General features: G+C 38.7%; 2 protein-coding genes across 2 annotated transcripts in view; both read left to right on the forward strand.

The window, feature by feature from the left end:
- The window catches only part of POLN (DNA polymerase nu), a gene marked incomplete at its 3' end in the record, with an annotated part of 269,901 nt that overhangs the window by 2,753 nt on the left and 241,852 nt on the right, over positions 1-25,296 (forward strand). The window contains exons 3-6 of the mRNA XM_084625771.1: positions 11,717-11,767; positions 13,133-13,279; positions 14,684-14,773; positions 15,932-15,990. Coding sequence (XP_084481897.1) covers positions 13,138-13,279; positions 14,684-14,773; positions 15,932-15,990 — 291 coding nt within the window. The 5' untranslated portion in view covers positions 11,717-11,767; positions 13,133-13,137. The remainder of the gene's footprint in view (positions 1-11,716; positions 11,768-13,132; positions 13,280-14,683; positions 14,774-15,931; positions 15,991-25,296) is intronic.
- HAUS3 (HAUS augmin like complex subunit 3) lies at positions 27-10,141 on the forward strand (the record flags this gene model as incomplete). The annotated part of the gene is made up of 4 exons (XM_084625770.1): positions 27-938; positions 4,448-4,773; positions 8,054-8,282; positions 9,908-10,141. The coding sequence occupies 4 exons, from the start codon at positions 27-29 to the stop codon at positions 10,139-10,141; spliced, it is 1,701 nt and encodes a 566-aa protein (XP_084481896.1).

The following is a 25,296-nucleotide window of genomic DNA, read 5'->3' on the forward strand; positions in this document are numbered from 1 at the left end:
TCATAGCAAAAGTGTTGCTTATAATCATGAACAGTGGAAATCAATTTGTGGAAACTCTGAAGAAAGTTGGTTATCCAAAAGCTGCTCAACTTAATGGAGAAGACTTTGACTGGTTGTTTGAAACTGTGGAAGATAAATCATTTTTGGTGTGGTTTTGTGGAAATGTGAATGAGCAGCATGTGTTAGCTGAAAAAGAACTGCAAGCTTTTGATGCTCTTCTTAAATCTGGCAAGCCCATTTTAGAAGAAGAGGCTTTGGATGAAGTTCTTAAAACTTGCAAAACCTTTGATTCAAAATCAAGTAGCATGGAAGAAGGAGAACTTCAGAAGCTAGAGGAAGAGTTTCAAGCTCTTCAGAAAATTAAAAACCTAAAAATTCATCGTCGTAATAAGCTTCAAATGATGGCCTCAACAAACAGCCATATGTCACTGAAGTTAAATGATAAAGCAGAAGAAGCAGCTAAAATTCTGAAAGAGGGACAAGGAATTTTCACTGCTGTAAATACTAAGATAAATAATGAACTTCACTCTCTTACTGAAGGAGTTAAGAAGTTGACCTTTTTCTTCACCTTTTCTGACTCAGAACAAGGGTTAGGTCCTCATCCAGTATTTTTATCCCAACTTGCCTTGGATAAATATTTGTGTCAGGAAGAGAAAAGCACTGCAGCACTTACTTCATACACAAAAAAACAGTTTTTTCAAGGTATATCAGAATTGGTTGAAAGCTCAAATGAAGAAAATTTCCAACTTGTAGATATAAGCAAACCGTTAATTTGTGTTGAGAACAATGAAGTCTGCAAGGAGAGACTTGAGATGGCTAGGCTGCAGATGGCATATATTTGTGCTCAACATCAGCTGATTCAACTGAAAGCTAAAGATATAAGCATAAACTCAGCTGTACAATGGGCAGAGAATAATCTTCAATCCTTAAAGAACAAGGTAAGCTGTTAAAGAGAATTATGTAATCTAGTGGACGTCTAAAAACCTAGACTTGTTCTGGATTTAACAAAAGAATAACTGACGATTACTCACTTTTTAACTTGAATTGTATTTCTTTAGTAGTAATAACAAATTTTAATAGTTATGAAATAGCACCAGATTCTGGTGCATTTAGCAAAATATAATTTCTTAGGTATCCAATGATGGTAGTACCACATTTGCTAGCTTTCTATAAATGTAGTAATTCTAGAAATATTTTTAAATAGCTGGTTGGTCCTTTGATTATGTACTGTTGATTTCATTTGATCGATACTGTATGACAGAATATACATGCAGAAGGCTCTCCATAATATATGAATACAAGTAGAGGTTGAGTTTAAAATTTTTTGTTGCCTGTTGGGCAAAAATTAAAATAGGAAACATTTTCCTGCCCCTTTTTCTTGTTTAGCATAACTTTTTAATACCTGCCACACCCCATCTACCTTTTGTGTGAAGAATTTTTAAAGTTACAAATTACTGTTTTGAATCTGGCTAATCACAAATAGGATTCCGTTTGACTAAAAAGATTTTCTTCCTTTATTGATCAGACCATTCAGGATTTTCTGTTTGTTTACTTTTTGGAATGGTAGTTCTAGATATCCCTTGACTTTCACAGAGGAGCCATCATTCCTTGGGAGAAAGAAGTCTAGTGGCTGGGAAAGTGGGGGGAAACAAGGATCAGAGGTGTCTGCAAAAGTTTGGCTGACTGAAGGAAACATTTTGTTTGGGAGGTTTGGCATGGGGAGCTAATTTGTAAGGCAAGAGTGCGTGCAAGGGAGCTCGGTTGGCCTGAGGGAATCAGATTGGAGGCCATGTCACACTACTAATGGAAAACGCTACATACAGAACCAAGAGGAAAGGGTGGGTTAGATAAGACTGGTATCTCAAAAAATTTCCAAAATAAAACTCCAGTCATTTTGGAATCACCTTATAAAAGTGTGGTGGTGATTTCCCTCCCCACCATACAACTTTAAAATCTTGGTTATTTATCTGGTACCATAAGAATTGTTTGCATATGGCATAATGGTTCAGGCTACGTTTTAGTCACGGGTATTTTTAGTAAAAGTCATGGACAGGTCATGGGCAGAAAACAAAAGTTCACAGGAACCTTAGTCAATGGGAGCTGTGGGGCCATGCCTGGCTGCCAGCACAGGCAGCATGTGGAGCTACAGGAGCTGAGGGAGAGGAGCCCCCACCCAGGTAGGCAGCGGCTCCAAGCCCTGAGCCCCCTCACACTCAAACTCCTGCTGCTGGAGTTGGGAGGTGGGACAGAGACTGCCCCAGCAGCAGTCAGTGCGACTGACCCCGGGGCTGCCCGAGCTGCTCAGGCAGCTCCTGGGCCAGCCACACGGTGCTGCTGCAGATGTCTTGGAGATCCTGGAAAGTTGCAGAATCTGTGACAAACACGGAGCCTTAATAATGATTGATGAGTAGGACTGTGGTTCTGGTAAGAGAGACTGCAAAACATGTCTGTTAAAAGTTTTGTTCTCTTGGATAAGAACATGTCTGCCTGTTCCTACTCCTTTCCTCAGCAGCACAGAGATAGCTAGCATTGTTGTGAACGAGGTCATCAGGCACTACCTTCGGTGGTTGTGATTTTCATTGTCCTGAAAAACTTAAGTATTAAAGAAAAGTGTTTAATGCATATACATTGTGATTCACTTTTAATTGTATTTACTTCTCAGACATAAAAAGGCTCACATTGTCTAAGATGAAAAGCTGCCAATTCTAAGTAAAATACAAACACAATAACTGAGCTGACAAATGACCATTTTTTATCTAGCCTTAGAGACTGATATGCTAATGTTTTAGCTTCAGCACCTAGTTTATTATGAAATATTTAGAAAACCAATCTGAAAATGTGGTAAAATACGCTGCATGGTGTGCTGTCTGGACATCAGAGCAGGTATTAATTGACAAAACTCTGAACTCAACTGTTCTGTCCTCTGATTTTACTTCCATAATTTTCTACCACTTTGATTCAACAAATGGTGGCAGATTTAGGGTAGAAATCTGGAACTTCAATTTTATGCAGTTTATGGTGTAGGATTATGTTGCAGCCTATTCATGTTACAGAAGTCATAGGGTTTTGAACCTGAATTTGGAATCAGTCGTGTTAACTAAATAATGGAAAAGTTCTATAATTTCTTTGAATTATTTTTGATTCCAGTCTTGCTTGTTCCAAGTTTTTTTGTAATTATTAGATTATGCCAGATTTCCATGTGACCGTAGAGTCATCAGCCTGTAATCTTTCTGTGTAGTCTCCTCCACTTGATTTTGGAAGTTTAGTTTCTTTAGAGTTTCTTGTTGTGTAAAACATGAGCTATTGTTTTGATCAGTCCTTCTTGTGCTTACTGAAAACAGCATACTTTAAGATAGTTGTACGCAAATATAAAGACAAAGGTTTTCTTGACTGTTCCATCTAGTGTTACTGGAAAATAGAGGATCCAGTCCCCATACAACCAGCTGTGAGGCTGATGGTGGTTGCAGAAGAATTTCTGAATTTCCAGAACGTATTTTTGGCACCTCAGGTGTATTTTCAAAAGCTCAGACACTGCATCTCTTGAGATTAAATCATCATTATTTGTTTTATAATAGGATTGGGGCACTGTACAGACAAATAAGACATTTATTGTTCAGAGAGTTATAATCTACATGTCACATTACTACAAGACACACAAACAAACTTGGTTGGGGGCAAGTATAGATGGTGAGAGCCATAACATTAAAATTTAGCTGAAAAAAGAATCTCAAATCACCCACCATTTGCCCAGTCAATACCAGAGAGAAGTGACTTGTAGCCATCACATTAATTCATGTACAGTATTTCTATTTATGGATGAGTAACTGAGATGAACCTGATAAGTCTTCATAAAAAGACAGAGCTTCTGCTATCAGCAGTGTTGTGAACCCATTGTAAACTAGCTTCCATCAGCTGAGCATGTTAGTTGTCGTATTTGTACATGAAGGATTTTCACTATGCAAAATTTAATATATATTTTGTTCAGCACACCTTTCTCATTAACTGCCAGCAGCAAATGGTTTAAATTATAACACTTTAATGTTCTAAGATGGAATCCATTAGTAGGTATTGAAATATTCATATTTGAATCTATTTTTTATCTCTGTAATAAAATATCTGATTACTTTCCACAGTCCTATGGAAATATTTCTTTGGGTCTTTCCTTAATCTTACATCTCCTCAGCTATTTTCCATTTGACTTGTTAATTGTATGATCCTTAATATGGAGTTAAAACTAAATTCTTTAGGGAAAATGGGAAATGCATGGAACATGAATAAAAATGTTAGTAGTCTTTGAATATGTTCTTACAAGTACTTTTGCTTTTTATAGACTTTTGGAAAAGAAGAACACCTTGAGGCTAGAATCTGTAGCTTAAACAGTGAAATTTCAAAAACAAAAAAACAGCTAACTCAAATAAATAATGAAATACTGCCTTCCCTGGTGAAGGAGAATGCACAGCTATTGAACATGCCTGTGGTGAAAGGAGATTTTGATTTGCAGATTGCTAGACAGGACTACTATACATCAAGACAAGATCAAGTATGCAATCAGTTGCTAAAACAGAAAGCATCATTTGAACTTCTTCAGCTAGCTTATGAAATTGAATTGAGGAAACATCGGGATATCCATCGTCAACTCGAAAACATAATACAAGATCTGAAACAGAGCAGCAAGGCCCTAGAACAGAGACTGGAGGTGATGTCTGACCCACTTATATCTCAGCATGCAGTACCAAGGAACACTATTGATTCAAGGGATGATGTCTCTCATAGGTAAATGTTGTACAGTGGTTGTCAAACTTTTATATGAAGTATTATGTGGGAGCTAGTAGATCTCCATGTAAGTTGCCTACCATTTGCCATTATAATCTTCTTGCTATCTCTTACTGAGACGCTCTAATTAACTGCAAGAGGCCTTTAAAATTCCTACCAGGGACAAATCCCTGTGGCTAGAGACTTGCTTTTACTTGTCCTGTGAAATTCTGTTTGGATTTGGCTGAAATAGTTCAAATTGCCATTTCCCTCCTTTCCATGGTATTGCTCCGGAAAACTTTAGCAGCATGCCAGAATAACTGAGTGTGACTGTTCTAAGGCCAGGCCCATGCTACAGTTGGGGCAGCAGAACACACTGAACTGGGAATACCTAGTACCAGCTAGAGCAGGGTAAAGAGGGCGAGTACCAGGCTGGAATGAACTGCCCCTTGGATCAAGGATGAGGCCCCATCAGCCCAATCCCACCCCTTTAGGTTACCATCGGGGGCAGGATCCTTCCCATCTCTGAAGGGGGTACAGAGCTGGGTTTGGCTCCCTCCCAAATACTCCCAGGCCCAACATAGCCCCAGAGACCACCGCCCTACATTGGAATAATAGGATTCTCCTGCTTTTAGCTAATATAGCTATCTAGTCCTGTAGCTCAAGTGGTCGGAATGTGGTGGGGTGCTGTAGGTTCAGGATTCAAACCCGGCTGATGAGACACATTGGGGGCTTTTGTTCCAATTGTATATTTATAGACTTATTTTTACCTTTAAAAAAAAAACCTATTAAAATACATAGCAAAATAACTATATTAAAATAACACTTTGATTACGGTGAAGCTCTCAGAAGATAAGAAAAGTTGGATTTATGGTTCCCTGTACTATTTTAATTCTGCTCCCTTGGTAAAACTGCATGTATATTCATAACTTGAGTCTCATGGTATTTGGGTTTTACTTAAAGCCTCAACTTTTTGAATCCGAGTATTACATAAAAATCTCACTTTTCATTTAAAAACAACAATGAAGTCCTCATGGTTGTGCAGAAAAGCTTGAAAACAAGAATAGAGTGCACCCTAAAGGCTCAGAAACCAAAAGGCACATGAAAAGAACCTTTGGCTTAAAAATTAAACATATTTGTAAAACGCATATCTTATGATTTTGGGGGGCACAACTCATGAGTTCTGAATGTTTGCAGTTAGCAGTAACTATGATACGGTAGAACAGTGATTCTCAACCTGAGGCCCAATCAGCACAGAGCTCTGGCCCATGTGACATCCTCAAGGGCCATACAAGTAGTATTGGATGCAGTCCACAGTAGTAAATAAGTTGAGAAACCACTACAGTAGAACCTCAGAGTTACAAACTCACCAGTCAACCACATGTCTCATTTGGAACTAGAAGTATGCAATCAGGTAGCAGCAGAGATGAAAAACTAAAAAAAATTGTTTAACACAGTACTGAGCTGTACTTTGAGTTTTTTTTAAGTAATTTGACAGAGTAAGGGAACTGTTTCTGTGCTTGCTTCACTTAAATCAATGGTTCTCAAATTTTTCTACTCGTGACCCCTTTCACACAGAAAGCTGCCGAGTGTGACTCCCCCCTTTAAATATATAAAAACATTTTTATATGTTTAACACCATTATAAATGCTGGATGCAAAGCGGGGTTTGGGGAGAAGGCTGACACGTTGCGACCCCCCACGTAATAACCTCGTGACTCCCTGAGAGGCCCCGATCCCCAGTTTGAGAACCCCTGATTTAAATTAAGATGCTTAAAAGCAGCTTTTTTCTTCTGCATAGTAAACTTCCAAAGCTGTATTAAGTCAATGTTCACTTGTAAAACTTTTGAAGGAACAGCTATAACGTTTTGTTCAGAGTTAGTCTTTGTTCCTGAGGTGCTCATAACTCTGAGGGTCTACTGTACAATCTTTAATAACATGATTACATTTTTTTTCCCACCTAATGCGATAAGAATGCAACACAATATAGGAGACATCACTATTTGCTGAGTAACTGCTATCCCCTCGATGCAGTCAATTAAAATATTACCTTTGGCCTAGTTCCCTCTTCATATTTAGTCATAAATGCCATGTTGAAAATTTAATGAAGATTAGTATGGATTCATGGCAGGTATGTCAAGGTCCAAAAGTAGATTGATTTACAGAGATACTGAGAGTCTCCCATTTCCACTGAAGTGACTGTGAACTACAGTTGCACAGCACTCTTGAAAAATTAAGTCGTATTTTATTTGGTGTCAAAATAGGGACTGAGGTTTAGGCACCCCAATTTGAAAATGTAGGCCATAATGTACAAAACTGGCTTTGTTTTGATTCAGATTAGCAGGTACAGCAGTGTGAGTGGGTTGGGATGCTAGAGAAGTGCAAGGTAATTTTATTCTACAGATCTATAAACTACTAAGTGATAAAGATTTTCTTTTTAATACTGTTAATTATATTCAATTTTTGATTGTATTGCTAAAATAGTAGAATGTATGGCAACATAGAGCAGTAACAGTGTACTTTTGGGACACTGATGTGTCTGAATTTGGTAAAGAATACCATTTTAAATAGGTTAGCGGTTGAGTATCTAGAGTTCTACCATTTACAGGAAGGAACATATGTTACAAATTCACAAGTACTCTATATTTTTAGGGATACTTAAAAATTACTGCCATTAGAGAGTTATCTTAAAATTCACTCCTGTCAGAATCAGTTTTACCATCTATTAAACGAGTAATTCCTAAGATTACTGCAACTGAATAGAGGACAAACATTTTTCTGATTTTTTTTTCAGTTTTTTTAATGTATTTGAAAGTACTTTGTGGCTAGTTTCACTGCTTACCTTTTTATACAGTCTTTTTTTCTTGTTTGTGTAGGTTTTTTTTTCTCAGGGAGAATTATTTTTCAAATATAAGAAAATGCTTGCTGAAGCACAAAAATTGGCAGTGGGACTTGGGTAGGAGTATTGTCCTCAGACTACTTTTAAACTAATTGTTTTTAATAGACTAGATTTCAACATGACAGTGTCCCTTTAATTGTAGCTTGAAATATTTCCGTCTCCTACCAACCAAGGCTTAAACCAAAAAATTAGGGTGGTCTTAGAAGTGACCAGGAGCAGCTCAGAAGTTAGCAACACGCATCACTCTGACATTGTTGGGCAGGACTGTACTTGCCTTTTCATCAGAATGACTTCCCAGAGATGAATGTGCAAAAGCTCTGCCTTACCTAATCAACTGATGGCATAAATATGTACTGAATTTTTTAAAAGATGAATGCTGCATCTCAAATTTTTGTCACTGTAGGCTATACCAGCTTTTGGAAGGAGAAAATCCGAAACAACAATTGTTCAGAACACATGAAGGCATTGAACAAATGGCTCAGAAATTAAAGCAAGACATTACTTCAGTGCAAGATCAGCTAGCAGTATCTTCTCAAGAACAATTTCTCTTTTTGTCTAAGCTGGATAGTGATTTAGATGCACTTTGTGACTCTCTGTATTGGGGAGGAAATCAGATCTTGCTTAGTAACCAGGTAAGTCCTTATTGTAGAATAACAGCTATTGCTACATTAGTAAGCATATTTTGCAAATGATTAGTTATACAGACAAAAGGGTCTGAACATGTAATGTAATATATTTTTATCTATTTCATGAATTAATACTTCCTTTAGTATTGAAGTAAAAGTAGCTTTTTTCCAAATGTGTAATGATCATATATAGGTCATCATTAGCCATGGCAGTTTAACAACTGATGTATACCTCTTTGTAGGGTATATGTTTCATCAGAGTATATTATGTCATAAATTGCATCTATGAATTTCTAATAGAAAAACTTAAGATGTTTCTTTCCTGCTACTGTGGTATGGTTCGATAGAAATCTTTGGGCTGAAATATAATGTTACACTACCACTTTAACAATCTATAGTAATATTTTTTCCTGGCAGCAACTCTTTCTAAGAATGTCTTTGTTCTGTGGTTCATATAGTGCAGGGGACGGCGAACTATGGCTCGCCGGCTGGATCCGGCCCATCAGGGCTTTCAGTCCGGCCCACAGGATTGCCAGCCCTGTGGTGCAGAGAGGTTAAGGCAGGCTCCCTGCCTGCCCTGGCCCTGCGCCGCTCCCAGAAGCGGCCGGCACCATGTCCCTGCGGCCACTAGCGGGGTGGGGGTCAGAGGGCTCCGTGCACTGTCCTCACCTGCAGGCACCGCCCACACTGGACAGGATCTGGGAACCGTGGTCAATGGGAGCTTCAGGGGTGGTACCCACAGGTGAGGGCAGCGTGCAGCGGAGCCTCCAGCCTCCGCTCTGCTGGAGCCGCTGCCAGACATGCTGACCGCTTCTGGGAGCGGCATGGGGCCAGGGCAGGCAGGGAGCCTGCCTGAGCCCTGCTGCGCGCTACTGCCATTCCAGAGCCGCTTGAGGTAAGTGGTGCCAGGCCAGAGCCTGCACCCCTCAGGCACCCCAATCCCCTGCCCTGAGCCCCTTGCCACACCCTGCACCCCAACCCCTTGCCATGAGCCCCCTCCTGCACAACACACCCCCTCCTAATGTAATGTGGTCCTGGCCAGTGACTAGGCTCCATGATAATACAAATAGTAATAACAAGACATTTGCATTGAGTGCTTATAACATAATAAAATGAATAGCCTACCTGCGCTACAAAAAATGAAGATTAATTCAAACTATGAAGCAGTGAAAGATGAAAAAATACAGGTGCCAATAATCTGGTTCCAGTTTAAATCTACAAAGTATTATTTTTGTCTAAGTGCGAGGAGTAGTTTGTAGAATTGTAACCACTTTTAATGTGAGTAAAATTGTTCTACCATCTTGATCCAATACAAAACAGATGCATAGATTCTGATACCCTTGTTCACATTAAGTACTAGCTGTCTCTATTTGTAATCTCACTTAGTTGAGTGGGACTATTTGTAAAGTAAGATACTACTCAGTGTGAGTAAGGGTATTACAGTCTGGCCAGATGAGCTCTATAAATCAAATGAGATTCATTACCTTGTACTTTTGCTTCCTTTCATTAGGCATATCCTGTGTGCTGTGCAAACCTGCCTCCAAAACTTAATTTGTTTTATATTTTAGTTGAATTAATGTATCAACAATGCAAATGTAATAAACTTTCCTTTTTTTCTTTCTTTCTGTTAGGAACTAACAGATCAACTTTATCAACTAGAAGTGAACTTAAATAAACTAAATCAGCTTATTATGGATCTTCTTGCTGATGTAAAGGCCAAAAGAAAGGTTTTAGAGTCACATACACTGCATCAGATGGAAAGAAAATTGTATGTGTATTTTTTCAAAGATGAAGACTATTTGAAAGCTATTGTGGAGAAGCTAGAGCATCAGTCTCAGGCTCAAACCATTGGTCTAGAGGATTAAACATTAAATGCATCTTTGTTCTACTGTTAAGATGTGGAAATATTTAGTGTAGACTTTTTATGATTCAATGGGAAAACAAACTGTTTTGATAAACTAATATATCATTATTAGCCTTATCAAGAACAGACTGTAAGCCCCTTTTATAGCTTTTGGCATACAGAGACTTTGGGCTCATACTTCAGTTTTGAGGGTTTGCTTTACAAGAGAGAGGGAATGCATTAAGTATCTAGATACTGCTAGACTACATATTATCCTCTATTACTTAATGTGCAGAGTAAATGCAGATTCCTGCTTCCATGATGTGCTTTTCCTTTGTCTTCAGATGTTATGAAATCCTCTTCATGTGTGATCTGCAAAGTTAGTGCAGAGAGGGCATTTTAGGGGTTGGAACAGCTTTTGAATATAGTATGCTTCCTTCTGAAGCGGATGGTTTTCCTAATAGTAAAATTTTACACTAATTTCTGTCCTGCGATCCTTTGAGAGGACGTAAGGTGCAGTTGTGCAAAAGTGACAGCATGTTTGGTTATAGACCAAGTGTGTCTGCATTTTTTTTCTACAAACTGTCCAAAATCCTTTGGATTAATTGATTGCTCTTCTTTCCCCTTCATGCTACTCTTCCTAGAATCTTGAAGCTCTAAGAGCAAGAGTTTTGAACTTGCCTTTTTTAGCAGGGTGTCCCAAGGATGTTTGTGTTCAGCAGATAATTAATCTGCTATGGTCTGTTTCTTTTTTTGGCTCACTGTAGAATTTGTAGTAACACAAATTTCAGAATGTTTTAATAACTCTGCCAGAATTATTGAATTTTTAATAAGAAAGATTTTTTGGCTCATCAACTGCAACCCCAAGATATGTGTAGCAAACTATATAGGAAATTTACTACAGATTAAAGAAAATTTAATGTGATTGCACACAATTATGATGCCTTTTCTCTACTGTGTCCATTGGATCTGGATCCTGATGGGAGCAGCAGTTCTTGCTTTCAGGTCATATACAGATATGTTTATAATATGTATTTGATAAAGGGAAGCAAATTAAGACTGACTATTTTTATAACTTCAGGTAAAATTATTTTTAGTGTATAAATAACATTTTAAATTTGTTTTTAACTGTAAAATTGTATTTGATTACCTTTCATGTTTAAATAAGAGCATAACCTCTGTTAAAAGTATTAAGTACTTTAAAATATTTGACGTTTGTAAGTCTGCACTGTCTTTTTTGAACCCTATTAAATGTTTAATCATCTTGACTATAAACATTAATTAATCATATCAAGGGTAAAAACACTACAAGTTAATGGAATGTGTCCTACACCCTTTATTAAAAAGAAAAAACACAATATGTGCATTTATATCCTTAATATTAAGTGATTTAAATCCACAAACATAAGAATGTTTCAGATTAATGGTGGGATCTGGTTGTGAAATGCATAACATTTCTATATATTCTGATCCATGGTATATTGTACCTTTTTGCCTGCCAAATTCTAAATCTAATCTAGGTTTGCCACCTGAGGTAAGACTGACCCCTCCCACAAGAGAGAGAGTTTTTTTACATTTAAAAAATCTCTTCCTTTAGGGAGAAGCTACAGACCTAAGGAACAATCTCTTGACTGTTTTTCTATCCAAGGTAGGAAAAGAGGCTTGGTCATGACTATATGACCATTCTTGACCTGAGACACATACTGGACAGAGATGACCATAGGCATTGCAAATGTTTCTCCTGAGCTAAGATGAGTGGTTCCCTTTAAAGAGGGAGAAAATACTGTCTGATAGAATTTGATTTGGAAATGTACTAGTCATGTGAAGGGAGCCAAGATTGGCCAGTGAATAGTCAAGACCTCTGTATGGGAATAAGTTATTTAACCACTACTGAACTGCCAGTTGTATCCACCAACACTATGGAGTTTGAACCCCAGTTGAGAACTTGACCCCCTAGAAATACTGTAAGGCATGCTATGTAAATATTTGTAGTATGTTGTAAATGGTTCAAAATGTTATCCCTATTGTCTGAGTCTCCATGTTATAATTTACACTGATAGTCTTCTCTACTGACATGAACGATTTTGCTTCTCATGCTCCCCAGTGGCCCATGTGATTACATTCTGTACTTATGTTGCATCTAGATATTATAGAATGTGATTAAATGCAGGTCAATTGAAATATAAGATTCCAGACCAGTAGTAATATATGTGGAGGTTTAAACATCAGAGAACAATTGAAAATGCTGAACTTTGTGTCTAAATAATCAGCTCTTCTTTCCATCTTTTAATGATGTTTCAGCCTTCTGAGGTTTTTTTGCTTTTAGCCTTAAGACTTGAAAACTGTTTAGAGGTTTGTGCTTTGCTGTAAGGATAGAAAGTAATGAATATCTGCATGCATTAATTTTTAGATCTTCATTAGAAAACAATGTGGGAGACTTTTCAAAGACACATGACATTGATTTGGAGTTCTTGTCAGACTGATTCTTAAAGGCACTGTGTGTTGCTGAATACACCTCTTAAAGGCTGTGACTACCTCTTTTTGAAAATCTGTTGGTAGCGTGTATCAAACTGTTTCAGTCATGCTTCAGTGCTTATTTCTCTCAAATTGGCAGCTGCCAGTACTCATAAGAAACTGTTTGACAAACCAATGTGGATACATGGTAGTAAGGAAAAAAAATCAGTTTGTATATATTAAAGTCTCTAGGTCAGTGGTTCTCAACCTATTAACCATTGTGGACCGCATATGCAGCTCTCTGTATTATGTGGGCCCTGTCCACACAACATATATATATTACCTGTATGGCTCTGAGGATGTTACATGAGCCACAGCTGTGTGCTGATTCAGCTGCAAGCAGGTCACAGGTTGAGAACCGCTGCTCTAGGTAGAGGGTGGATATACTAGATATTATGTATGCATTATCCATTCCATCTTCAGCCTTATGTAATAGATGCTAATTATTTCATGATCTTAATGTCTCTTGTATAATACACATGTGATATCTTGTATTCAGGGTTGATGAGAAAAATGGAGGGTTACAAGGAGTACATAGGACATGACCTTTGTAAAGTGCCGCTATCAAATATTGCTCAAAGGATTATGTCAGCTATGCAGTCTGTTCCTTTAGAGGAAGCTCAGAATAGCAGAGAAGGTGAACAGAGTGAGTAACTTGTTCAGTTTTTAACTTTGTACTATATTATGTATTTTTGGAAATGGATCATGAAAATGGAAAGACTTAAGGAAAAATTATCTTTCTAAACACTCACTTTGGCATCTTGAGGGGTAAAAGTAGAATTTCAATAGTTTTACATAGAAATATCTCCAACACTAAGGCCTTGTCTAAACTACACAGTTTTGTCAACAAAAGTCAACTTTCATCAACAAACCAGTGGAGGTGTGCACACTGAAATGCTCCTTCCACTGATGTAACTCCCCTGTTATGCCGACATAATACAACCACCTCAACGAGAGGCATAGAACTGTTTGGGATGTAGTTAGTGATACAGCATTAGTGTGGACACTGCGCTTGCTTATGTTGCCATAATTGGCCTTCAGGGGTGTCCCACAATGCCCATTCTGACCGCTCTGGTTAGCGCTTTGGAGTCTGCTGCGCTGCAGGTACACAGGCATGCACCCCATCTCTGTTTAAAGGCCTGGGAACTTTTGAAATTCCTCTTCCTCTTTGCTCGGTGTGTACTGTTCACACAGCATCTTCCCAGCTGACTATGCTGGCTTTCCACAACAGATGCACTCCTGCCTGGAGTATGCCAGAGCTGTTGGATCTGCTAGGTCTGTGGGGAGAGGAGGCTGAGCAGTCTCGGCTTCACTCAAGCTGTAGGAACTTTGATATCTAGGAGCACAATGCTCGTGGCATGCAGGAGAACGGACTTGAAAGGGACATGCAGCAGTGCTGTGCTAAGATCAGGAGCTGAGGCAGATGTACCAGAAGGCAAGGGAGGCCAACTATTGCTCTGGTGCATTGCCGAAGACATACCACTTCAAGGAGCTGCGCGCTATCCTCGGCTGTGACCCACTGCCAAGAGCCCTGTGCAACAGGGTTCTCTGGTGCGATGGCAAGTTAGCAGGGAGTTGGAGCAATCAAATTTTTGAATTGCTCTGCTCCGGCACCAATAGTGACTGCTCCAGCTCCGCTCTGACTCCGCTCCGTACTCTGACTCAAATTAATTTTTAAGTAAATAAAAAAGTGCATACTGTAATTTTGAAAAAACATTATTTTTATTCACTTTTAAAACAATTTAAATGTCATCAACAATGATACAAACTAGAATCATTCATAATTCATTCTGTAAAAAAATTATTGCAGCAATCAAGTAGTCTTTCATAGCCTGCCGCAAATCATTTAAAAAACTTTAAAGCCGAAAACTGTTGCTCTAAACAAGTTTGAGTTGTTGGCGTGCTCGAAGCAATTCTACAGGCAGCCTGAATGCGGTGTGGGTAGTCTCAAAAACAGACTTAACTTTTAGCTTACCAATAGACTCCATCGCCTCACAATCTTCCCGGAAGTTTCTCTTGAATAATGCTTCATTACCATTATGAATTGCAGAAACTCGCCGGCGTCTTTCTTGTTTATCCAATTCGTTTTTGAAGGCATCATCTTCTGAAGAATTGGTGCTTGAATTATCTCCATTTTCCTGTAATGGTTGAAGACATCTCAGGGACTGATGCTTGAACAAGTTCAGAGTGGAGACAAAGTTTGAGAACAGCCTGCTATTTCTGAAGGATGTGAACTTTCCGAAACCGCAAATTCGATTGATGACTCCTTTTTGTTTTGTTTTCTTCATCCTCTTTTGCAGAGTTCAAATGTAGCAATAGACCTTGGGTTTTGAGTCATCGAGCAGTATCCAGGAGCCCTTCCTTTGCCTTTGGTATTTCCCTTGAGGTAAAAAGAATCCGATACCGTGGGTCAACAAACCCCAGCAAGAAAATGAATATTGTTAAAAATATTGTTCACATTTCTGCATGGAGGATAGAATTCCTTCTGCAATTTGTTCACCATTTTCTTGCAAGAATTTTGACAGTTTTCACTATCCCTTCATTAAAACTCCTGGGATTACATCAACAGCTTGAAGATTCATGGTTGTTTGGTTTGGCTTGGCTTTGCCAAGAGGTCTCACAAGTTCTTCACTTCGTCCCATTCAGCTTTTGTTAACTTGAGTTCTCTTGTTCCAGCAGCAGCCACTTGTTCACAGTAAGATTGAAAAACGAAGCCGACCAATCATCGCAAATGTTGAACCCCAGCAAGTTACAGTATCCAATGATTGAGTTACCCCAGGTAGATCAAGCAGAACACTTTGAATACTTGGGGTTCGTAGTTTGACAACGACTTGTCGAATTTTTGCCAGTAATTTCTTCGCATTTTCTTTGTTCAGTCCATCCCAGATTCACAGGTGAAGAGTGTGAATACCACCCCTCATTAATTGGACTTTTGAGTCGTCGTCCTGAAGCCATGTTGGAAATATGAGGCTAGGGTCATTAACCCATTGCGCAGCAGCATCCATGTTGAGTTTAATTCATCCATTCCTTTAGTTCCTTCATCAGGCAAAATAGCTTCAGTTCTGTCCACATCCCTGTTCTCAGAGGTAGAAATGGTTTCATTGTCCTCGCTGAAATTTTTGATGGCACACATCATGTTTGCTGCATTGTCAGTGCAGATGCTCAGCACTTGCATTTGACCCCAGATTTTTCTAAAATAGCTTTTACTTGACTTTTCACATATGAAGAATTGTGACGCCCTTCTGTGTCGATTACTTCCAAGATTTTTACCACAGCTTTATCTTTTCCTTCTTTGTAGTATTGAGCATTGATTGCAAGGAAATTTCTGTCTCCACAGATTGCCACATCCATTTTCAGGTAGCACAGTTTTTGCTCCAGAGCTTTCTTGAGCTCTTTGAAACCAGACTCAGCTGTGTTGACAACTAAATGACAAACCGCATTGTGCCCCATCGAAACACAAAGCTGCCGACCCATTTTACCTGCAGTTTTTTGGAATCCTTTGTTCCTTAGCCTGAATGTAGTGAGCAGTGTTGAACTCAAGCAAACCATTTCCATCAGCCCTTCATGGAAAGTATTGGCATCCATGGTGACTGTAACCTTTGAGGACTTCAAATATGAGTCAAGTTTTGTTTGCTCAGTTATGGGCTTCTTCTCAGATGAAGCTCCACGAAAAATCTTTTCTCCAGGAGTTTTCAAAGAGCCAGATGAATGTCATTTAGCCGTGTCAGCTTTCTGTTTTTGCTTCATCTTCCTGGTCCTTTTTGGTAACCAGAGTCGCATAAGTTTTCAGGATGGTTACGTGTTACATGCTGCCAAAAGTTGTAACTTTTCGCGCATTTGCTTCACTTGTCTTGAAGCTACATGGTTTGAGCTCGCCATTCGCTTTTCCACTTTGCACGTTGCTGATTTCTTCTTTGCTTTTCCCAAAAGCTCAAATTTGGGCTTTTTTCAAATTCAAAAGTAAAGACGTTGTTTAGATCCTTTTTCCGTAAATCGGCTATAAGCCGTGGCCAAATCTTCTTATACTGCTACTGCAGCCAAATGTTTCTTGTAATGCTTTTGTTCATTGCTTTTTGAAGATCATAACTTTTTTTTTATAATGTACCTGCTTGTGATATCTTAACCACTGAGGTACTTCAAATTTATTTTGGATTTTCTGGGCAAAAATGATCACATTTCTTTTTACACAATTATTAAAGTATATTTTAATATTTTAACATGTTTCTTGCAGTTTACAATACAACAAGTATTTTTAATATACCTTTTTTATAAATTGCAAGTTTTTAATATCTCAAACTCTTTAATATAGATATATCAATGAAATTTGGTATGCGCTGTAGCATTAGTACATGCTATCGCTGTTCTACAACATTAATTGTTGAAGTAACGAGGCTACACGTTACAAGGTTGAAAATAAACTTTAACGGGAAAGTGGATTCAAATTGCAAGCACAGTCCTTTTAGTAAAGAGAACAAATTTTCAGAAATATGTTTTTGCTTCATCAGCCTGATTAGATTATACAAGATAGAGCAAATAACAGGTTCTGTCTTGTATAATGTTTCCAGCCTGATGAAGGAAAAAGATTTCTGAAAATTTGCTCTCTTTACTAAAAGGACTGCTTGCAATTTGAATCTGCTTTCCCATTAAAGTTTATTTCGAACTTTCTATCATACAACATCATTAAAAAAAAAAAATTTAAACTACAGGCATCGTGAACTGGGGGGGGGACTAGGCCAATTTTATTTAATATTTTTTAAATCTTCGCTGTTTAACAGGTACAACCATGGAATGTGGTTTAATGCTAAAACACGCATTAAAATGGTACTCTTAATTTATTTTGTATAATTAACCATTTCCGAGAACTGTTTAAAAATTTTAAACTGCTTAGATGCTTAGAATGATACAAACAATTTTACTTATTTTTAAAATTTATGGTTCCAAAGTTTTAAATGTAGTATTAAATAACCAAAAATTATTAACTTATTATGGAACATATTACCGCTCGTAGCCAGGGGCAGTCAACGACAAGCCTTTCAAAGTGTTTTTGAGATATTAATCAGCAATTAACTTTTCATCATCTCCTTGAAGGGACTGTAGCTCCCTTAGAAAGAATTTTAGGACACGTGTTCACAAATGTTTTTTCTTAAAATGACCTAAAGATTCACCCCCAAAGTTGTGTTGGACATTTTCCAATCATTCTGGATATATCACAAAAATCACTCCTAATTTATGCAAAAGTTTACTGTATATTTATATGCCTGCTGTACGTGACTTTTTCAGTAAATGTAAAATTACAAACAACGCTACCAAAAGACAGTTGAACAGATGACCTATAAAATAAGTCTGCCAGAGTGATATGGGAGCAGGTACAAATGAACAAATGTACTGGAAACGGGAGCCCGTGTGAGAAATGAGCTTAAGTGGTTAATATGTCTTGCAATATTTTAATATATCAGTAAACATATTTTTTTCAATATACCTGTTTGTGATATCTAAAATGTTGCGTCTTGCGTCACACTTTTCCATAATTGCAGCGCTCACAGCGTGTCGTTGATCAACCCTTACAAAAGAAGTATCAACACATACTAATCTTAACTATCTAATTAATCTACGTGAGTACGTACTCGCCTAACGTTGGCACAAGGGTGGGAGCAGTCTGCAGTGTTGCCGGCTGTCTGATAATTATCAGATTCTTTAATAAAACATATCTCCAAAAAACTTGGTAATTTTGTATCTGTACATTAAATCTTGATTTTGGCCAAAGTGAGAATAACTGTGACATATAAAGTAGATGTTAATATCAATTGTTATACAAGCTGAAACTTTTGGGCACCTTTAGGACTTCCTTGCTAAATATCATTCATTTTGGATTGAAAATGGAGGGGAAAAAAAAAAACTGGAGCAGTCAAGATTTTTTGTGCTCCAGCTCCGCTCCAGGTCCGGGCAAAAACCTGCAGCTCCACTGCTCTGTGCTCCAGCTCCAGGCTCCGCTCCAAAGCCCTGCAAGCTAGGACCTATTTTTGACTCCAGAGGGGTCTATCCAGTCCCAGTACTCAGGCTCCGGCACACAGGAAGCAGGATAGGCAAGCTCTGGTAAGCACCCATTTTGCTTTCATACTGCACGGTGACTGAGGTCTCATTTACTTAGTTTCTATCCCTTATCCCTCTTCTACTATATAACAAACAATAAAGCCTATGCAGCTAGGTAGTGGGGGCTTGGTGAAAAAGTTTGTTAATGTACACTGTCCAAGAGATCTCCATAGAGATCTCTAGGAAACTTTCATGTGGGTACTCTTGAAATCCTGTGCTGAAGATTCCTTGGCAGAGCTGCCTTGTTTCTCCCCTTGGTGTAGGAAACTTTATCATGCCAACAGGCAATTGTTTCTGCAGGGACCACAGTGGCACATAGGTAAGTAGCATATGGACCCGGTCTGAAGGCATATGCATGCAGGAGATGGACCCTTGCAGCCGGGTTACCCTATGGAATGAGATATCAGGTTTGATTGTCCCAGCCTGTGGAAAAGGGTGCCAATATTCAGAATATCTCCCTAGGCATGTCTAGTGACCCTCTTTGCAAATCACCCATACCCTTTGTCTCTTCTTAGCCATTCCCTCTTCCCAACCCGCCCTGCCTCACCGAACTCCCCATATTTGGGACTCTCACCAAGCTGTGTGTTAGCAAAGGGACAGTGAGAAAGAGGTGTATGTGGCTTTTGTGATTCATGTCTGAGAGTGCAGTCATAATGCTGTGTCTGTTCATTGTTTCTTTGGCTTCTGCAGATGTGCCCTTGAGGACCAATTCCAACACATCAGCAGAGCTCCTCCGTCAGATTAAGGAGGCAAACCAGGAGGAGTAAGAAGGATATGTTTCTCAAAGTACTGCAGTCAATAGATACAGCAGATAGCAAAAAGAGTGTGGAGGAAGACCGTTAATGAAAAACTCAGGCTGGATAGCCTGGAACGGAGACAGGGGCAGGAGTTGATGATAGATGGACAGGAATGGATGATAAAGCCACTGGAGGGCCAGACAGAGATGCTCAAGTCCCTCACAGAGCTGCAGTCTGAGCACATCTGTGCTCACAGAACGCTGTTCCATGACTTCCTCAAACTCCCTCAACACATTCCTCTCATGTTTCTGTTGTGTCGCAGTACTCCTTGCACTCCACCCCCAGAGACTGGTTTCATGATGAAAGTTGGAGTTACACACAGCTGTGAGAGGCTTGACCGTGAGACTGTTCCTCATTGCCACTCCTCTGTGCAAAAAAAAAAAAAAATTTATCCTTTTAATTAAAGTGTAGTTTTTGAAACAAAATGAGTATTTGTGTCATGCACACAGTAGTTGCTGCTAAAATTCAGTGGCTACAGGCAAGAACATTTGCTCATCACAGTTAATGCTCAGGAAGGAAGCATTACAGGGGTCATTCAAGGCAGTAAGTAAACATTGCCTAGCTGAATGCATCACATAAAGACACATTACTGGGGCACATTATCAAAATGCTCCTTCAAATAGCCTCCTGCTGAGCCCCTCTAATTGCCCTAGTATCTGGCTGCTCCAAATCAGCAGCCAGCTGATCCACATCAGCACTCGAACCCTGGGGAAACTTCTCCCTTCACTTTGCAAATGTTATGCAGAGCACAGCTGCCTGCTGTGACCATTGGAATATTTTCCTCATTGAGGTTTAACCTGCCAAAAAGGCAGTCCCAGCAACTTTTTAATCTGCCAAACTGGCACATTCATTTGGCACCTGCTGAGCCTGTTGTTGAAGCGTTCCTTGCTGCTGTCTAGGTTCCTTGTGTAAGGCTTCATGAGCCATAGGAGCAAGGGGTGGGTGGGTTCTTCCAGGATCACTATGGGCATTTGCACATCCCCCACTGGAATCTTCTGGTCTAGAAAGAAAGTCCAAACATGCAGTTTTCTGTACAACCCAGTGTTCCTAATGATGCATGCATTTTGAACCTTCCCGTGACCAGCCCTGCACTGATGTCAGTGAAACGGCCCTGGTAATTCACCAGTGTCTGCAAGACCATGGGGAAGTAGCCCTTTCAGTTGATGTATTCTATCGCAAGATTGTCTGGGGCCAAAATTGAGGTATGCATGCCATCTATCGAACCGCCACAGTTAGGGAATAGCGTTGTCACAAAGCCATCAAGTATTTCCTGCACATTACACAGAGTCACAGTCCTTCATAGTAGGAAGCGATTAATGTCCCTGCACACTTGCATCACCATAATCCCCATGGTGGACTTTCCAACTCCAGACTGATTAGCAACTGACAGGTAGCAGTCTGGAGTTGCCAGCTTCCACACAGTGATCACCACTCGCCTTTCCGTTGTGAGCACAGCTCTCATTCTGGTGTCCTTATGCCGCGGGGCAGAGGCGAGCTTGTTGAAGAAACTTGTTGATGTTGAAGGTACCTAGTGCATGGCACAGCAATATAGAGTATTCTCATGTAATGTAATGTGGCTTCAGTCTTAACCAATTTAGTTTGAAAGCTCTATGGTAGGATCTATTGGACAAAGAAAGCTGTTGGTGTGGTGCCTTTCTGGTGTGCAAGTTCATGGTGACTTGAACAATATGGTCCAATTCTGAACACTTGTTCAACCTCAACAGTTTCGCTGAGGAGTTGCATCAGTATTACAGAATAGAATTTGTCCCCATATGTGGAAGTCATCTTGGAAGTCAGTGTACAAGTCAAACATGTTAAATTTGTGTAGTTCCATTGCTGCAAGTCAGAGTTGATAATGTGTGCACTGACTACTTTCACAAGCAAGACTGCACTTGTTTCAGGATATTTACAAATTTCATGGCATTACTGCAAGAGTTGTTGAGTAAATTACTCAGTTAACTGTTTAAAATTGGATATCTTAATCCCATGTAAGAATATTGTTAAAGCATAGAATTATAGAATTGTTGGGCTGGAAGGGACCTTGAGAAATCAAGTCCAGCCCCATGTGCTGAGGCAGGACCAAGTAAACTTAGACCATTCCTGACAGGTGTTCGTTCAGTCTGTTCTTAAAAAACCTCTGATGATTGGGATTCCACAGCCTCTCTGGAAGCCTATTCCAGAGCTTGACTACCCTTGTAATTAGGTTCTCCTAATATCTATCATAATGACAGGTTTCAGAGTAGCAGCCGTGTTAGTCTGTATTCGCAAAAAGAAAAGGAGTACTAGTGGCACCTTAGAGACTAACCAATTTATCTGAACATAAGCTTTCGTACAGCTCACTTCATCGGATGCATTCAGTGGAAAATACAGTGAGGAGATTTATATACACACAGAACATGAAAAAAATGGGTGTTATCATACACCTTGTAAGGAGAGTGATCACTTAAGATGAGCTATTACCAGCAGGAGAGCGGGAGGGGGGGAGAAAACCTTTTGTAGCGATAATCAAGGTGGGCCATTTCCAGCAGTCAACAGGAATGTCCGAGGAACACCCACCACTGCTCCTCGGACGTTCCTGTTAACTGCTGGAAATGGCCCACCTTGATTATCGCTACTAAAGGTTTTCTCCCCCCCCTCCCGCTCTCCTGCTGGTAATAGCTCATCTTAAGTGATCACTCTCCTTACAAGGTGTATGATAACACCCATTTTTTTCATGTTATGTGTGTATATAAATCTCCTCACTGTATTTTCCACTGAATGCATCCGATGAAGTGAGCTGTACGAAAGCTTATGTTCAGATAAATTGGTTAGTCTCTAAGGTGCCACTAGTACTCCTTTTCTTTTTGCTAATATCTAGCCTAATATTTTCCTGGCAGCAGATTAAGCCTGTTATTTCTTGTTTTACCGTCAATGGACATGGAGAACAATTGGTCACCGTTTTCTTTATATCAGCCCTTAACATACTTGAAGACTATTATTAGGTTCCCCCTCAGTCTTCTTTTCTCAAGACTAAACATACATAGGTTGTTTTTTTTAATAGGTCAGATTTTCTAAATCTTTTATAATTTTTGTTGCTTTCCTATGGACCATCTCCAATTTGTCCAGGTCTTTCCTAAAGCTTGGTGCCCAGAATTGGATACTCTATTCCAGCTGAGGCCTCACCAATCCTGAGTAGAGCGCAACAGTTACCGCCCTTGTCTTACATACATACAAAAGCAGTCAGGTATAGTATATACATGTACTCTTGCTTGTAGGTTGTTGGTCTTGAACTTTTTTTTAAAATGGAGTTAGTTGGGCACTGTTCTAAAGACCAACCAAACCAATAAAAAGTTCTTACTCAAAGGAACATAAAACATTAGGAACTATACCACAGTCAAATATACCTAAACATGACACAAACGTCATCTAAATGTTACATTGCCATGAGGTGGACTGACAGAGAACATATTACTTATTCCAGGCCAACAGCTGGTAGTGTAGATCTGCTTTTTGACCCCCACGTTTCCAGTTTTTAACTTTTTTTTTTTTTAAAGTATCTTGCCTAAGTAGATTTTCCTTTCCGTAGTCCATTGAGGCAGTAACCTCTGTAATGTGTTCAGACATGTCATGCTTGAACCAAACTCTTCCATTTCTTTATTTGCTTCTTGGGTAGGTGACTGACCCATCTGAGAAAAAGAACAGCAATGCTTCAGGAATAATTAAAGCAATATGGAAACTTGTGTTTGGAAAAAAATTGTGATTTGTCAGCAGCAATATCTCTTGACCCATGCTTCAAAAACTTGATAAAAACCATTGGGCTACTTGCTAAATCGTATCTTATGTATGACGCAGTAGTAGCTGGAAAGTTAATTTTTTATCTAGGACGTACTTTCTAATTCTAGAATGGTAGTGATTTGTCCCTAAGCATTACATCTCAACAAGAACCTAAACTGTCCTCAGTTAGCCTAATGAAGTCATGCTTTTCATGTTATTGCTTGTTATAACTTATATATACCTTTCAGTACTCTTAAACTGTTAGAACTATAAAAACATAATTAAGAAAAAGCTACAATAGTAGATTTAGTCATAGCTGTAAATTTATGTAATACAATTTACACAAACTAGATGACAATCTAAAGATTTCCAGTTTGAGAAACATTAACAAAAATAGTCCCTGTGCAAAGGTTGCAGTTCTGACTTGGCCTGTTATTACATCCTGACAACCCCAAACATACCTACCAAATAAAAGTATACAAATACATATGCAACAATATCCATAACACTTTTTAATCTGTCTTGCCCTCCAAGATCCCGGCCCTCCTCTCAAAGGGATAAGCTTCCTGCCTCTATTCTGTTCTCAAGCCCCTACTTCCTTGGAAACGAGGGACTGAGTTCTAGTGTAGGTCCATTTTTCTGTGTGATATTATGTTGCTCTGCTGCTAGATCTTTGTGATCTCTCTTCTCTTCATATTTAAAATGAGAAATTAAAGGTATTACTTTTATAAAAGAAAATGTAGACAATTCACAGAACTCTTTTGTAGGTGGAAAAGAGAAAGTAGATATAAAAACAGTAATTTGTAAACTTGAGGAAAAACAAAAAATAGAGTACTTACTTCTAAATAGAATTGTCCTACTTACCTAAAACTGGATACTTTTAAAAACAAACTTACAGAAAATACAACATTTTTGTGAAACCACTTTCAACCTAGTAAACAAGGTCTTGATTATTCCTATTCTATACTTTTAAAAATAAGTTTACAATTTGTGCTCTATTCTGAGAATTTCCTAGGTTTAAGCCTGTTAATTTGTATGATAGATGGAAAAAGAAGTCAATTCTCAAGAACAGGTAGACTCAAAATGGAGAGGAATCACAATTTTCTGTTTTAACTGTTTCTCTTGTAAGACACACACAATTCAACTTCTGAGATAAGCCTTTTAGAACCCCCTCTATGGAGACACTTTTAGACCGTATTTTATTGTGATACATGGAGAATTGAATGTGATTTTGCTAATCTCTTGGAAGTGCCTGTTGGAAAGTTTGTATGTCTCTATTTCATCCAAAAATTATGGGCTTTATGAAGGAATTTACTGAGTGAAATTCTATGGCCTCTGGTATGAGACTAGATGATCACAATTGTCTTTCTTCTAGCCTTTAAAATCTTTGAAAGCAAAGATAGGTTTATATTGCCATCTAGTGTCATTTTTTTCAGACTGCAGGAAAAAATATACAAAACAGAACTAAGGTTAGTTGGATATTAAGATACAGGTGAGAGCCACTGAGCAGTGCATGGTGAGGAAGGTATAAGTGGGCAAAACTAGAGATTCCCTTGAATAAAATCTATAACGTTAATGGATTATTTTTTTAATTGCATTAAATGAGGTCCTTAGCAGAATTAATAAAAAGAAAAGGAGTACTTGTGGCACCTTAGAGACTAGCCAATTTATTTGAGCATAAGCTTTCGTGAGCTACAGCTCACTTCATTGGATGTGTAGCTCACGAAAGCTTATGCTCAAATAAATTGGTTAGTCTCTAAGATGCTACAAGTACTCCTTTTCTTTTTGCGAATATAGACTAACACGGCTGTTACTCTGAAACCTAGCAGAATTAATGTTTTACAATTTTTTCTCATTTAATATTGTCCACTGATCTTCATCCTATAATGCAACAGTGTAGTATAATTTATTTGATGTTTATTAGCTTTATGTTTTTAGTGTCTGGCCTTACTGAAGGAAAGGTCCCACTTACTACAATAAGAGTTTTACCTGAATAAATACTTCAGAATTTGGCCAACTTGTT

Source organism: Lepidochelys olivacea (assembly GCF_965140295.1).
Source record: "Lepidochelys olivacea isolate rLepOli2 genome assembly, chromosome: 4".
In the NCBI taxonomy this organism is placed as follows: Eukaryota; Metazoa; Chordata; order Testudines; family Cheloniidae; genus Lepidochelys; species Lepidochelys olivacea.